Source organism: Miniopterus natalensis, chromosome 2 (assembly GCF_054644295.1).
Source record: "Miniopterus natalensis isolate mMinNat1 chromosome 2, mMinNat1.hap1, whole genome shotgun sequence".
NCBI lineage: Eukaryota > Metazoa > Chordata > Mammalia > Chiroptera > Miniopteridae > Miniopterus > Miniopterus natalensis.
In genome coordinates, this window is record NC_142082.1 from 13958612 (window position 1) to 13974146 (window position 15535).

The following is a 15535-nucleotide window of genomic DNA, read 5'->3' on the forward strand; positions in this document are numbered from 1 at the left end:
TAATTTACACTCAGCTCCGGGGCAGGGGAGGCTTTCAGAAAACCCTCTCTGAGACCCCACCTCTCCCATGTACCTGACCAAGACCTTCACTGACCTCCACATGGGTAGCTTCCATGAATTACCAGACCCAGCGTGTCCAGCAGGGACCACAGTGCCCAGCACTTAGGGACAGGGAATGGACATCTAAGAAAAAGGGGGGAAGGAGGTGTATTTGTGTACACTGGAAAGCAGTGGGCAACCTAACCCTGAGAGGCAGGGCAGGGCAGTGGGTAGGAGCAGAGGGTTTGGGCAGAAATCCCAGGGCGCTCTAACTCTGGGGGAATTCACTTAACTTTCTAAACCTCAATTCCTCCACCTGAAAATGAGGGCAATGCTAATTCCGAGCTCCTAGGGTTGCTGGGAGGATCTGATGAGACTGCTCGTAAGAAGCACTTAGCACTGTCTCTAGAACATGATGAGAACTCGTCACCTGATGCTCATATTTTCCCCAACCCTCTGCTCTTAGAAAGGCTGATGTGATGATTAACACAATAATAACCCTATGGCATCAAAAATAAGAATTTTATTGAGACAATAATAAGGTTGAGAAGTCAAACAGTACATAGGAGAAATATCATTTTTCTGATTTTCTCTCTTCCTTCTCATTCCTTTTTTCTTTTCAACTCCTGCTTTTCAAAAAAAGAAAGGGAGGGAGGCTTAATTTACTTGCCCCAAAATTCACTAGCTCTGTAACAATGTACTAATACAGTGTTAATTTATATGCTTGTTTGAGCTGTGGGGAGGATCTAAGAAGGTTAACTCTTTAATTCTCTCAGCATTTAACATGCTAAGAATGAAAACCCACCTCAACAACGCATCCTTCATCAAAGGAATCTATAAGCAGGAGCCATATATTTTCCTGATGACAGTATCCAACTTAATTTATACTGTCGTTGGAAACAGTGCTCACAGTCTTTGGTGTTTAGAAATCGCTGATGACTCCAATCTCTCAAAAAGAAAGCAAACCCATAAATAACTCTGGGAAATGAAAAGCCTCCTAAAAGAGGAGACATTTTCCCCCCTCAAAAAACTGGTTAGTTTGGGAATTTTTAAGAAATCTTCAGATTCTATGCATTTTCCTATTTCAGCATCCTGCCTATTTCAAGATCTGCCTGAGATTTCTTGCAAAGAAATGATCTGAACGGAAAATCAATCGAAAAGAATGACCTGGGTATTACTTTGCACCTACTCACCTAAGTCAAGCAAATTCAAAGCTGTAGCCAGTTTTTCTCAGTAATCAAAAGCCAGTTATTACTCAAACATGCAAGTGAATTTCTCTGCATGTGGTCAGATTTCACATATACAAGAATCAACAATTACATCAACTAAAGCCCCTATTCTGCTCCCCATGGCCAAGGCCATGTATTTTATTTTATTCTTCTAAAATTCCCAGTTCAGTACAGATTTCTGTATACAGCAGGTATTCAATAATGAGTGATGACAGAATCCAGCTAATAAACTTACAGTACATTTGTGGCCTAATTTGGTAATGACCTACTTTTGAATCAATGCAACCGCTGATCACCTTAACTCCCATATCTGCCTATGGCTTTGCCAATCATTTGAGAGCTCGACTCAAAATTGAAGTACGAAAAAGCACTGCACAGAAGACAGTAATTACACAGTACTCACGTGTGCTTCTCTTCTCTGTGTTCCTTATGTGCTGGTCCCCCATTAACTCACATATGCCACAGAACAGATCTGTTCTCTGATCAACACCAAATAAGAGGATGTCCCTTGCAGCCAGGTTAAAAGATGTTCAACGATGTGGCACCTCAAGGCTTAGCCTAAAATGCCCTTCCACCTTACTCCGTGCCTTAGAAAGTTGTCTCAAAGACTTTGCAAAGAATTCCCAGTCAACTGGCCCCAGGCAGGACGCCACCATCCAAATCTGCTCCTAGTCCCCAGCAGCACTTGACTTAAAGGTGTGGTTGTACAACACTGTGAATGCACTAAGTGCCATGGACCTGTTTCCTTAAAAATAGTTAATCTGAGGTTATGGGAATTTCCATAAAAGGAGGAAGTGGAAGCAGTCGCAGCAGCAGCAGCCTGGACTCAGTAAGCACCCCACCCAGAAGCAGAAAGGCACACAAACCGAAAAGCAGTCTTGACACAGCTCCAGCTTTCCCTTCCTCCTTGCCCTTCTCGCAAGTGCCCTTGTGCACAGATTTGCAAAAGCAAAGGAAGCAGCTGGAACAGCCTGGGTGCCTGGGGCTGCCTGTCTGGAGCAGGGAGTTCCTTCCTGAGGCCAGTGAAACGGTGCCCATGGGAAGCCCCCACCAGCCCCCACCAGCACCCCAGGACCTCTGCCCTACTCCAGTTCCCCACCCCAACGTTCTCTCTGCTTTTGTAGTCTTTGCCTTCTGTAAACCTACAGCTAAAAAAAACCCACAATACTGCGATGGGTTTCGTTTTACTAATTTACTCTCTAAGAAACAAAGCATCCGTATTTTCAGCTAAGAGATTATGTTGAGAAAGGGAAATGAGAAACTGTTTTTAAGTGTTCAGTGCCAAAAACAAAAAAATAACTAAAAAAGTTTCCCTCTCGCTCTCCACAAATAAGTCGGCCCTGCTGGCAATGGTGTCTGGGAGTTGTTATCCATAGTACACAGCACACATGGGACGATGTCTGCATTCATTACAGGCAGCAGCTCTTCCAGTGTCTTCCATGAACACAACCAGCAACCTTAACTCTGTACGGAGCATCTGGAAAGCAATGGCTCATGGAAGAAGGGAAAACAGCTGGTACGAACCACAAAAAACATCTTTCCTGCACCACCACCATCACGCCCTCACCCTCCTGGCCATCCACAGTTTCCCTCTTTGAGAGGCCAAGGTCAAGGGTGGGGTGGGGCTAGACAGAAAAAGATACGGAACTGCAGGCTTCGGGGAAGGGGGTGCTCACGGCCTCAGCGAAAGCAAAGGTCAGGTCAGGTGGGAGAGGCTCCCTGTATTTTTGGCACTGAATGCTTGAAAACGTTGTCTCACTTTCCTTCCCTCACCTTGGCATCCTGATAGCTGCCTCTGCCTATTCCTGCCCCCACCACCTCATTTCTGGAAAAGTTAGGAGTTGGATACAGAGGACAGGAATATATGCACCAGAAAATCACGTGGGAAAATTATGTATGCTTACCTTAAAGTGCACACTTGAAGGCAAAGAGCATAAACAACCCAAAAAAGCACCTTGCCAAGGAGTCACTTAAGAAATACCAGAATTTCTTGAGTTCTTTAAAAATAACCAATCTGCTCTGAGCCCCTTCCCACCTGCTCAGCCCTGCACCAGGCACTGTTCAGGGAGTGTGTCCTGCCATCACACAAAACATCGGATCTCAGAGGAGAGAGTATATAGCTGTGGAGTAATACTGCCATGTTTACATAGCAGAGGGTCTTCATGGTTCAACAAAGACATGTCATCTGTGTGTACTCCGTGGGTGTCTGGGATGCCTGTCAATCACCCTGGGCTCTATAGGCTGCACAGACACGAGGAGCCAAATAGGGCTCAGAGGGTCAGCTTCATGAATGCAAAAGCAGGACTGGGTAAAGCAGGCCAAAATGGGGCCCCCTCACCCCTCCCTGATGAAGTGAAGGAAGACAGCCCCCAATGGAAGGCATACCTGACCACCACTCAGCAGCTGGTTTGCAATCAGAGCGGCTGAACCAGGGACAGCAGACATGGCCGGGGCTGCCCCCAAGCAGACCTCACCTGGTGTGCTTTCCAGAGTCTAGAAACACAAAGCAACTCTCCTCTCCTCCCCGGGCAAAGGAGTACTAAGGCTGCAAGGGACAAGGGGGCAAGAAAAGAGCACAGCACCAGCTTCCCAGTATTAAAAAAGGACCCTAACAGGTGGATGGTGAGGTCCTTACTCCTAAAGGGCTCCCGTGGAGAGAAGCAAGTTAATGGGTGGATGGAGACAGCAACCACTCCTGCCTCCCACCCCCATACAATGGAGCAGAAGCCTCTCCCTTCCTTACAAACACAAGGGGAATAACCTTTTTTCTCAGCACACTCTCTCACCTAATCCCCCAAACCACCCTGTGAAGTACACACTAAAAAAGTTTTAGGTGTTAAAATGAAGTAAATGAGCAAGAACTAAGAGTCAGGTGAGGTTTACTGGGGACTAAGATGAGCTGGCAGCCGAGTATGGCATAAAACCTCTGTTAACTAAAAACACTTTCTCTAGGAAATCTAAGCTGCTCGCGCAGGGCTGCACTTGCGATTCCCCTAAAGTTTAAAGAAGGGGCGCCGACTGCTTAATAGAATTTACTCTCCAAAGGCCTTTCCAGGCCCTGAATTCTATCAGGCACAGTATTTCTTTCTCCCACTGCATGATTAAGGTTTTGATTTTTATATGAAACAAAAGCCCCGGAGAGTTCAAAGAGGATTGTTTACAAAAATAAAAGCCAAGAGGCATCAGTATTAATAAAGCTCAACTAAAAAGACGTTTAATAAGCTTTGTGAAATTAAAAACAATGACTAATTCAATCCCAACAACTAGGTCATGCTCAAATTCCAGTAACTCTAAAACTGAGATATAACAAGGCAAGAATTTTGCTTTGCTCCAGTGGTCAAAATGAAGGGCCTATTCAAGGGGAAGACCAGCAATGCAGTGACAATGGGAACGCTTGGGGCACCTGGGGCAGTGGGGAAGGAAGTTGGGACACAGGACATAGCTACATGATCACTACACTACCACCTGGGAGTTTGACAGAATATGTGAACAACAAAGAAAAAAAAAAACATTTCTCACAAAAGACCAAACAGTTATTCAGCCAACATCTGAGAGACTATTACAGAAGCTACAAAGCCTCAGGCGTATCTTCTGCTCCGAGAAGCAAGGGAACAACCTAATCAAAGAGATAGCAGGGCTCAGACAGACACCAGCAGAACAAGGCAAAATGCACTAAGAGCTACACAGTGTGCAAGGAATTGAACTCAGGCATAAGGCACTTGACAGGAGCAGGGAAAGGCATCAAGTTAATTAGCAAACGAAAGAACCCAAATCTAAAGACCACTTACCAATTCTCTGTCTACTGCTTTGGGTTGCTCCCCAATTATTCTTAAAAATAACCTTTAATAACCTGGAGAGTAGGATGTTTAGTGAAAAATTATATTGAACCCAAGTTCACTCACTAAAACACACTCTTCCAATTTAAAAACACACAGCATTCATTCAACCGCTTCAATGAACAGCAAAGCACTAGAATCTTGCTGCAGGCCTATGTCCTGGCCTCCGAGTCTTCCTCAATAATCCACATACCCAACCTCAGGAGTATTAGACGTCACAGTGGTAGAAAAGAACAGAAGAACCAATAAATAGCGCACAAGAAGAAAGTTACTCCAGGACACCCAGGCAAGTAGGGTGGAGGGAACTGGCTGTAGGACGCGGGCAGGATGCGCAGCACCTGCAGAAAGCGGGGAGGACTCACACCTGACCTTCAGGCTCGTTATGGGCCTCATTCCAATTCCCAAAAGCATCTCCTGTCACTCAACCCATTTGTCTTAAATGAGACAAATGGGTAATCTCTCTGACCACATAATTAGTTTGTGTTTTTTTAACAAGAACTTTTAAAACCAAGTGGTTGCTGGCTGAGGATTTTCCAAAACATGGCATTTCTTTCATTAATCAAAATAAAAAAAGAGAAACCAAGCACAATACTGCTCTAAGCCAACTATAATTGTGCAGTGCAGGCTGGATTTAATATCCTAGTGACAATGACAGGGTCAACACAGACTTTTCACAAAATAAAGTTTAAAAATACTAATTCAACTTTGCATTTCTTCTGTGTAAATCAAGGGAGACAGTAATTTACTTTTTATTTGCGATGTCCCAAAATTGAAAAAAATTTAAATTCCAGGGGTTTTTTTTTACATTGTATCAAAATTGTCAGTTTACAGGGGAACCTGACACTATTATTATAAAATGTAAAACTAAGTAGCCAACTTTTCAATGTTTCTAAAGGCAAAATGACTTCTTAAAAAAGACGAAAAGCTACCAATAGATTCAAAGGTTTCTGCCAAGGTAAAATGTATTTCAATAATCTATGGACTAGATGAACATTTTAAATGTATGCCCTAACTAACTGAACACCCAACGTTATAATTCTGTTCCTACATCACCTTCTAATTTTTTATAATTTTAGCTCTTCCCAAATCTTTCAGAAATGTGGCAAATACTAGCAGATGATGGCTATCACAGAAAAATATGAAAGAGGAAAATGCATGTTTTTTTCCTCATTGTCTTAATGTAACAAATGTACTATAATCACCTTTTTCTACAACTTTTATGCCCTCTGCTACTTTTAGAAAAAACAGAATCCTAAACAAAGCAAAAATATAACTTCTTTCTCTGACCATAAATGAAACAGAAATGTACAGCCTATATTGTCAAAACACCTGATGATTTATTCCTATTCAATATATAAGATAATGTTGCCATTTTCAACCATTTCTTTGTTGGTTATGTTGAAAAAAAAGCATCTCTTCCTTAGAGCTTGGATTGCAAATGAGCTGTGCCTCCTTTGACAGGCAAACAGGCCAAATGATAACAAGAGAATAGACTTGTTTGTGGAATTTATGACTATCAATAAAAATAAACAGCTGAGATTTCGGGGAGGGGGAATTCCAGCCTCACTGTTTACTCCTCAAAGTTCTTGGAATTCTTTTGCACAGATCTTTACTTGTTCAATAACCTATGTCTCCTTTTGCTGTTAATAACATCGATTTTACTAATGTTCCATCCTGCTTAAGAATTGGCTTTAGGTAGCTCCTTCAATCAGCTACTCTGTGAATAAGTAACTCTCAACCACTCCATTCAATTCAGTAACACAATAGAGAAATATCTGCTTTCATGAAGAAAAGACAATGGCAAATATAAAACGAACTGAAGCGTCTATCAAGTCTTGGACTGTGAGAAGACACCAGATAATCATACAGAATGGACGGCTCAGTTGACTGGTAACTGAATACGGTGGCTTTTCTCAAGCTGAAGAATGAAACTCAGCCTAGATCTAGGGCGATGGGAAGATGTTACCTTCGGAAATATTGGTGTCTGGTTCCTTCCCGATACTATGACGAGCTGCATTCAGACTGGGACAAAGACCATAGTGGCACAGAGTCTTCCGTTTCATCACCTCTCAGTGTGCTCTGGGGGCGGGGCACCGAGAGGAGAAACTGGCAAAGATACTATCATTAGGTTTGTCCTCAGGACACTTGGAATGTTGTTAACCAAGCCTGTGCTCCACAAATATCTGAGTTGTTTAAAGAATTGCTCCAAAGAATGCCTTCACATGTGGGAAATGGACATAGTCCAAGCTGAAGACTCAGGATGCCAATTAACCAGGCTCAGAAGTTCCAGACAACTTGTCCTGGATTCTCCCATTCATTACAGTGGGGAAGGGGGCAGAGGGAGGTGGTAGGGTGGGAGGGAGGGAGGGAGGGAGGGAGGGAGGGAGGGAGGGGGAGGAGGGAGGGACTCTGCTGGAAAACACCCCGCAAAAAAGAAAAAAATTGTTGGTAGCTTTTTGTCTCTTCTATCTCTTACAAAATACTTCCAAAAGCCTCCACTCTCTAACGCTTACCAAAAAAACAAACCTTAAGACATCTGTAAAGCAACAAATTGCCAGGAAATACCCGAGGAAAGTCCCCTGCGAGAGCTCAGTAGTCCACCGTTCATGCCCACGAGGGTAGTGAGTGAAATCATGATCCCAGGACTTAGTCATGCATTACAGACTGAAAGTTTTGTCCTTACTAATCCATCATTAATTGTCTTTACTATCATTGTCTTTACTAATCCAAACCCGACTGCAAAACATTCTTCTCTGGAATTTCTTAAGAAAGTGAGCAGTAATTTTTACTTATTACTACACTTTGAATTTAAGCAAAAAAAAAATATGGTAATAGACATGTCAAACTCAGAGCACCTCAAACCCTTCCAGATGTGTCTAATAAGCATTACAGGCCAGGCTCAGTGAGGGACCAACATCAGACACCATCTTCTGTTCAACCACCTGAAATTTCCTCCCAGGAAAGATGGGCTAAACTGGAAAAGGGAAAAAGGGAGTTCCAAATATTTTGACTGGAACCCACTTTGGAAGTGCGAATCTTGCTTGTAGAAGAGTATGGGACTGGGGGTACTTACTGCTTTTTGCTTGTCCCCAAATCCCCCTGTATTTACCTTGAGAAGCTTTCCTGGGGAGCCTGTGAGGTTAAGCAAATAATCTTACAGATGAGAAACAAAAATCTTCAAATGAAATGCATCCTAAAACACAGTACACAAGAGCCACATCCCTCTCTCCACTTACCTGGGAAAGCATGTGGATTGGGCGACCCTCTCTTAAGGCACTTAGAACAGAGAATGTGCACGGTGTAGTGCAGTCCAGGCCATTCTTGAAGTAGGACATTCAGTTCTTCCACTAAAGGGGTGATGGCTTGCCATGCCGTCCATATATTCGGTAATGATGCATGGCTGGCAATGGACAGAGTATCTGGCTGCAGGACCCCCTTGGCAGGCCTGTAGCTGACCACCACAGGAACTTTCCCCCTATATGCAAAGATCTGGAGTTTCCCATCCGACCTGTGCACCACATGGCTGTTGATCTGGACGCTGTAACGTGCAAACAATCCAGGTGGAAAAGTAAAGGGAAAACTATATTCAATCTGCAACTGCTCAGCCACAAAAGACTGCCCAGCCAGGTTGGTCCCATTAATCCAGGCCTCTGCATGGGGCACCTCATTCTGCACATAGCATGGGAACTTGTACCAGGCCGTGGACCCATTCAAAGGCTTGCCCTTGGGTTTATTGAGGCAGTAGCAGAGTCCCATCTTCTCCAGCAGCTCTAGCAGCAGCTGCAAGTCCTGCTGGGCCTGGACATGAGGCTTAAGCAGCAACCGAATGACATGGGCCGGCAAGAGCCCATGAAGCAGAAAGCCCTCCACATAATGATGGAGCTGGGTGGCCCGGAGCAGGTCCTGGTTTGGCGGAGGCAGTGCCATCACGAGGGAGCTTTCCCCCTCCCCCTCGCCCTCTCCGTTGGTCCCGAGGAGCAGCTTATGCAGCAATAAAGAAGGATCCCTCTGGAAAAAGACATTGAGGATGTCAATGAGGCGGGTGAGGTTGTGGAAGACGTGTTCCTTGAGGGCCGGGCTGTCCTCAAAGTAGAGCAGCTTGCCGCTCTCGTGCAGGTAGGACAGGGCGCTCTGCAGCCGGTCCTCGGTCAGACCTGCCTGCAGGCCCAGGCGTGCTGAGTCCCACCAGCTTAGCCAAAGCCGCTGTGCCTGAGGTGGCTGGAAATGCAGTTCTTCCAGCACCTGCCAGGACCGAGGCAGTACTCTATGTAAGTTGGGGAAGATTTCTCGGTGCTCAGCTACCGAGAGCAGTTTGTCCCGAAGGCGTTGTAATTGGCGAGGGTCCCTGCAGCTCACTGGCAACACAGGGGAGAGGATCTGCAGCCGGTGGTTGAGCAGGTACTGAAAGTGGGCCTTGCGCCGCCGAAGGTTCTTGTCTGAAACACCGTAGTAGGCTGCGTGGGGGCTGGCTGAGCGCAGCTCGAAGTCCCGGGCCAGTGCCTCGTCCACCACCTGGGCCAAACGGCTCAGCCCCTCAGCATCATGCTTCTCCTGCAGGGCAATCTGGCGGTGAATGTCCAGACACTTCTCCTCCAGCTCCCGTTCCCCGCACAGGTCTGCATGCGTGCCCACAATGCACACCACAGCATGAGGCACCCGGGCCCCCACACGATGCAAGAAGGAGCCCACTGTGGTAGAGAATCTCAGTGGCTCATAGGTGGCCAAGTTCACCACCAGCACATAAAGGGCCCCTGGGGAGAGGAAGAAGGGCTGGATCACCTCATAACTTTCATCTCCAGCTAAGTCATACACGATGAATCGAAGGCCCCGGGAAGCATCAGCTGTCCAGCTGGTCACCTCGATGCCCTTGCTCACGGGAGGAAGTGGAGGTGGGTAGGTCTTCTCCTTGTCCCCTCCTTCATTTCCCTCCACTCTGTCCTCAGTGAGGCAGTGACGGAGCAAGGTCTTCCCTGCAGCCTTATGGCCCATCAGAAGCAGCTTGAGGCGGGGCTGCACCGCAGGCTGGGAATGGGCCAGCTCCTTCTGGTAGGCTGCGATGTAGGGGATCCCCTTCATACAGACCTCGTAGGGGGGCTGGATCAGGGGGTTGTCCTTGATCTTCCACAGGCCCACCCGGGAGAGCTGGCCAAAGTTGTCTGGCAGCACAGCGATCTGGTTCCCCTGCAGCACTAGCTCCTCCAACCCGGTGAGCTCCACAATGGAGTCCGGCAGGTAGCGGATCCGGTTGTTATCCAGCCACAGGGTGAGGAGCCGGCCCAGCCCTGAGATCAGGGATGGCACTGAGGTGAGCTGGTTGCGGCTAAGGTAGAGCTCCTCCAGGCCAGCCAGGGGCAGCAGCGCAGCAGGGAACTCCTCGAAGAGGTTGGAGGAGAGGTTGAGCATTTTGAGCCTCTGCAGATGGCTGAACTGGGCGGGCAGAGCCTGCAGCCTGTTGTTGTCTAGCATGAGGCTCTCCAGGCTGGCGAGCTCACAGAAGCCCTCAGGCAGGGTGCCAAGCTCGGCCCCACTCAGCCAGAGGATCTTAAGGGCACCCAGGGCACTGATATCCTCAGGTAGGCTCCGCAGCCGGTTGCTGGACACGTCTAGCTCCTCCAGGGCCGCCAACTGCAGCAGCTGCCCAGGAAAAGCAGTGAGCTGGTTGTGGTCCACGTCGAGGGTGCGCAGGCGGCAGAGGCAGGAGAGGGAGTCGGGCAGGTGCGCCAGCCGGTTAAAGCTGACATCCAGCTCCTCCAGGTGGACCAGAGCGCCCAGCTGGGCGGGCAGGGCGGGCAGCTGGTTGTGGCTGAGGTTAAGCTTCCGCAGCTCCTGCAGGGCGCTCACCACCTCCGCGCCCAGGGCGCTCAGCCGGTTGTGGCTCACATCCAGCTCGGTGAGATGGTGGCCCAACTCGGCCACCGCTGGGGGCAGCCGGGCAAAGCGGTTCCTGCGCAGGACCAGGACGCGCAGGCTGCCCAGCGCCGACCCCAGCCCGTCTGGCACCTCCTGCAGGCCGTTGTTGCCCAGGTTCAGCACCTCAATGTCCCCTATGTTGGCCGGCAGCACGAGCTGGGGGGCGTCGGGGGAGTCTGTCTGGTCGGCCCCGGCCGCGCTGAGGGTGAGCTGGCGCAGGTTGCTCCGCAGCTTCCTGGCGCGCAGGGCGGCGTCCCGCCACAGCCGCACCGTCTTCAGGTTCCCACTGTCCTTCCCAGCCATGGCGGGGCCCCGGGCCGACACCGTCGCGCGGGAGCCCGCAGCTACATGCCGCGCTGCGCCCCGGCGGGCGCCAGTCTCCCGGCCCGTCTCGCTCCTCCCGCCCCACCGCCCCTCGGCGACCGGCGGCCGTGGGTCCTAGCGCAGCCAGCGGCCGGGCGCCCGCAGCTGGGGAGCGGCGGCGACGCGAGCAGCTCCGGGGGACGCCGAGCCCGCGGCGCGGGGGGAGGCGGCGGCGGCCGGCGGGCAGTGCCGCTCGCATTCTCCTACCTCCGGGGCCATGGGCGCGCCGGGGCCGCGGAGGATGCCTGCTGCTCCTCCTCCCGCTCCGCCCGCCTCGCGGCGCCTCGGTGCCCACTCCGGCTCCGTCCGCTACCCTCGCAGCCGCGGCCCCGCGGCCCGCGCCGGCGTCGCCCCGGCGAGCTCCTGGAGGAGGGCGGCGCTTGGCTCGGCCGCGGGCATGTTGCGAGCCCTGGGCCGCGGCGCAGCCGGGAGGAGGGGGCGGCGGCGGCGGCACCTCCTCGCCTCTGCTTCCCGGGGCCCGGGAGGGAGCGCGAGCGCCGCGTCCCGGCTCTGGGCGGGCGCGATCGGGAAGCAGCAGCGCCGCCCGGCGGATAGGCCCCCACGTGACCGGCGGAGGCGCCGCGCGTTCCCGGCACCGCCCCTGGGGCGGGCGCCCGGTGCGGGGCTCGGGGCTCGGGGCTCCTGGGCTGGGGCGGCCGGGGCGGGCGGCGCGCGGGGAGTGGGTGCTGGCTGCGGACCGAGGCCGCGGGCGCTCTCGGTCGGGTTCGCCTGCGTCTGGCTCTTTGTTGGCCCTAAGCTCTAAGGATTTCCTTTCTTTCCCGCTGTGGAGGCTTCGCCGCCTTCCCTACCCATTCTTTACCCCCCCCCCCCCCCAGTCCACACCGTGAGGAGCTGGCAGAACCCGGGGGCCGGGTGTCCTTGTAAGAGCTAATAACTGCGCGGAAGGAGAAACGCCCACCGCCACTCATTCGTCTGATACATATTTATTTATTGAGGCCCTATTTTGTGCCAGACCGGCCGAGACACGTTCTCAGCTCCCCTGGGGAAGGCTTTGAGCAGGCTCTCCGCAGGCCTCATTGGGGGTGAAGCTGGGGGGCGAGGGGCGCAGGGTGAAGCTCAGCGTTTTATCTGGGGCGCCCCATTTATCCTCGCTGCAACCCTGTGAAACAAATACCATCTCCCCAACCAGTGCAGGACTTGTTTTGCTGCAGGTTGGAGAAAATGGCAGCCTGTTTCAGGCAGAATTTACGGCCCAGTGCTCACTTTTAAGGTTGGTATTTCCCTCCTTGAGGAAGTTTCCTTGAGGTCACATCTATGCTAATAATTTCTTCAGAATTTACCAGAATCTTAAAACCTTTTAAATCTCTGGTTATCACCTCCATCACTGCCTCCAGTTTAGTTCATAATGAAATAAATACTTTTGAGAGACACAAAACTGAATTAATTGGTTAAATCCATCATTTAACAATTGGTGGCTATCCGTCACACATGACGATGCTGTCCGTTGGGGACCCATAATCCTGGGAAGTCATTTTAGTAGTTATAGTTTCCCTCTTCAAAGAGAGCAACTAAACATCTCAGGTGGAAATCTGCCCCAGAGATGGTTATCAAGCCTGGCTCTGCATCCTGTAACTGGAAGATGCACCCTCCGACAGGTGGGTCCCAGAGAGGAAATGTGGGTATGTTACCAGGGCAGCTGAGCAGTGGTCACCTGAAGGATTTCCTGGAAGATCAGGTTGCTGGAGGATTCCTTGACCTCGCATCCCAAGAAAAATTCTAACTCACCTAGGCTGACCCTTTTTTTCCACAGAGGAAGAAACAGGCCCAAGACATGAAGCAGCTTCCCAGCCAGGTAAAGGGTAGAGTCAGGTGCGCCTACTCCACATGTGGAATTATTCCCCTGAGGACATTACCTTTGTGGGCAGACCCTAAGTCTCCACCCTTCCGTTCCTTTTAACTCAAATCTGAACCTCAGGCTGGGAAAGGAGACTGGAGAAGGCATTGGCTTCCTAACTTAAATGGCTAAATTGAAGTCCTAAAGTGGTTTGGATTAGATCTAAATAACCTGTGCTCAACTGTTGACCTTTAGAAGCCATCAGAAAATTATACTCCCATTTTAAATGACTCTGAATATTGTGCCTTCCTTCTGTCAGGAGATAGTGTGTAACTTGCTTTATCTGATAAAAAGAGCTGAGTAGGACCAGACAACACCCTGTTTGGGACCTCTCTGCGCCCTCCCTGAATCACCACAGCCTGGTGTGAATGAGATTGCTCAGCAGGAACATTCTTATTGAGCCCCTGGGCCTGCTCTGTGCTGTTGCTGTCAATATTGAGGGAAGCCTTGTTGTAAAAAATCTTGTCCAAGAGTTCTTTGAAAATCAGATCAGGAGAATGCAATGATAAAATTAAACTCCAGGAAAAGAAATTGTGTCCAATGTGGTTCATAAACCCAGACAAGAAGGCTCCTGCCCTGGTCACCCAACCTGGTCCTCCTCTTGCCACACCCTACCCCTTGTGATAAAGTTTCTGATGGGCTGAGGGGCAGGATGGACAAGGCCTTTCAGCCTTCTAGAAGGGGCTTGGTGTGAGGGACACTGAGATCCCTGTACAAACAGCCTCAAGCCTGCTCGGGAAGGCAGGCAATGTTTCACAGCCATTCAGGAGTTAAGTGCACATTCCAGGCCTGTGGGGTGTGGATGGAGTTTGTCCCTCTTTGCCCACAGGCTCCTTATTGTGCTAGATGGAGCCCAGGTTAGGATGAGAGGGAGCATGGGCTAGCCTGATGTAGCACATTTCAACATTCAGGTATGTGATATATGGGCCTTCAGTTGTAGTCTTGCCCCCGGCCCTGCAAATGTAGGTAGGGGAAGCCCTGCACATGTCAGGGTTTTCCTAAAAGCAAACAATGATCATCTCAGTTTGGAGAAGAGAGATTCTGATTATTCAAAGTTTTCTTGCCTTGGATATTTATCCAATGCCATGGACCTAATCTATAAGTTTTCCCAAATCTTTTCATTTATCCTGCTTTCCTTACACTGAAATCCCTGTACTGCTTTCATTTTAGCTACTGCGATATGATTGCAGTAACATTCCATGCACACTGGCTTTCTCCCAGAGTGCAGACCCTGTGCTAGGGCACAAGTCTTTTAGGGGAGCAGAACATACGTGAAGAGGTTGGGTCTTGAGCTAGGTCTTAAAAGATGTGACTAGCCAGCAGGGAGGATCCTGCGTGTTCTGGGCAAGAGTCTTCTACTTAAGTATCTGTCAGTAACAGTCTGGATGGCCCCAGGCAGCAGGGGTACTCTGCTCTCACCCCTTGGTAGACTAGCAACAAGCTCCGAGGAAGCCTTCATCCCTAATTTCTTTTATTCTGCCTTCAACGTACTCAACTTTCCTCCATCTTGGCAGATTTTTTTTCTTGACCTTGCTAACCCCCTAGCTACTGTCTTATTGCCTTACTTCCATTCTCTGTCAAATATCTTAAGTGGTCTGGGGCCAGTCTGGTTGTCTCCACTGATTCCCTCCTTGGGCCGGGTAATCTGGCTTCTATGCCCAGTATGCTAGCACATTGCTCTCTAGAAGGTCCACTCACCCTCTTTCCTTCCTTGACCTCCCAGCATTGAAAATGTTAAGCAACTTCCCTTGGAAACATTCTCACTTCCATGATTTTAGGCCACACTCTTTTTGGCTTGATTTTGTTTGGAGAATAAAGTGGAGGAAACCAAAGGAAAGACAGAAAGAGGAGAAGGCAGGCATGTCCAAAAGGTTTTAGGCTTGTTCCAAAGAAGAGGGTTAGAAATAAAGCCGAATTTGACATAGGACAGTTTAACCACAGGGGATCTTCAAGGCCATCATCTGAACTCTTGCTATTGGGGATGGCTGAGGGATCTAAGAATAATCACCAGCAATACTAGCTGACATGTGCTGAAGGTTCCCTCTGCACTCAGGTACTGTGCTACATGCTTTTCATGTGCTATTTCATTCACTCTTCACCAGCCTTGAACAGCAAGTCCCTCACTTTACAGATGGAGGGAAATAAAGACAGAGCTTGCGAGTGGCAGAATCCAGACTCACAACGAGGCAGAGTCTAAAGCTCGTGTTTTAATCATGTGCTGTTTCTTGGGGGTGGGGGGGGAAGGGAATGGTCTAAGTTCACTGTCAGCTGACCATGTATTTTAGGCTGTAGAGAAGTGGTAC

General features: G+C 49.5%; 1 protein-coding gene across 4 annotated transcripts in view; it reads right to left on the reverse strand.

Annotated features, from left to right (window-relative positions):
• Positions 1-11383, reverse strand: part of MFHAS1 (multifunctional ROCO family signaling regulator 1) — a 69578-nt gene extending 58195 nt beyond the window's left edge. For all 4 annotated transcript variants that reach the window (XR_015714023.1, XR_015714022.1, XM_087814138.1 and 1 more), the window contains exon 1: positions 8341-11383. Coding sequence is in view for 2 of the 4 variants with exons in the window: in XM_087814138.1 (XP_087670264.1) it covers positions 8341-11317 (2977 nt within the window). In the remaining 2 variants the exon portion in view is untranslated. The remainder of the gene's footprint in view (positions 1-8340) is intronic.
• Positions 11384-15535: the final 4152 nt, after the last annotated feature.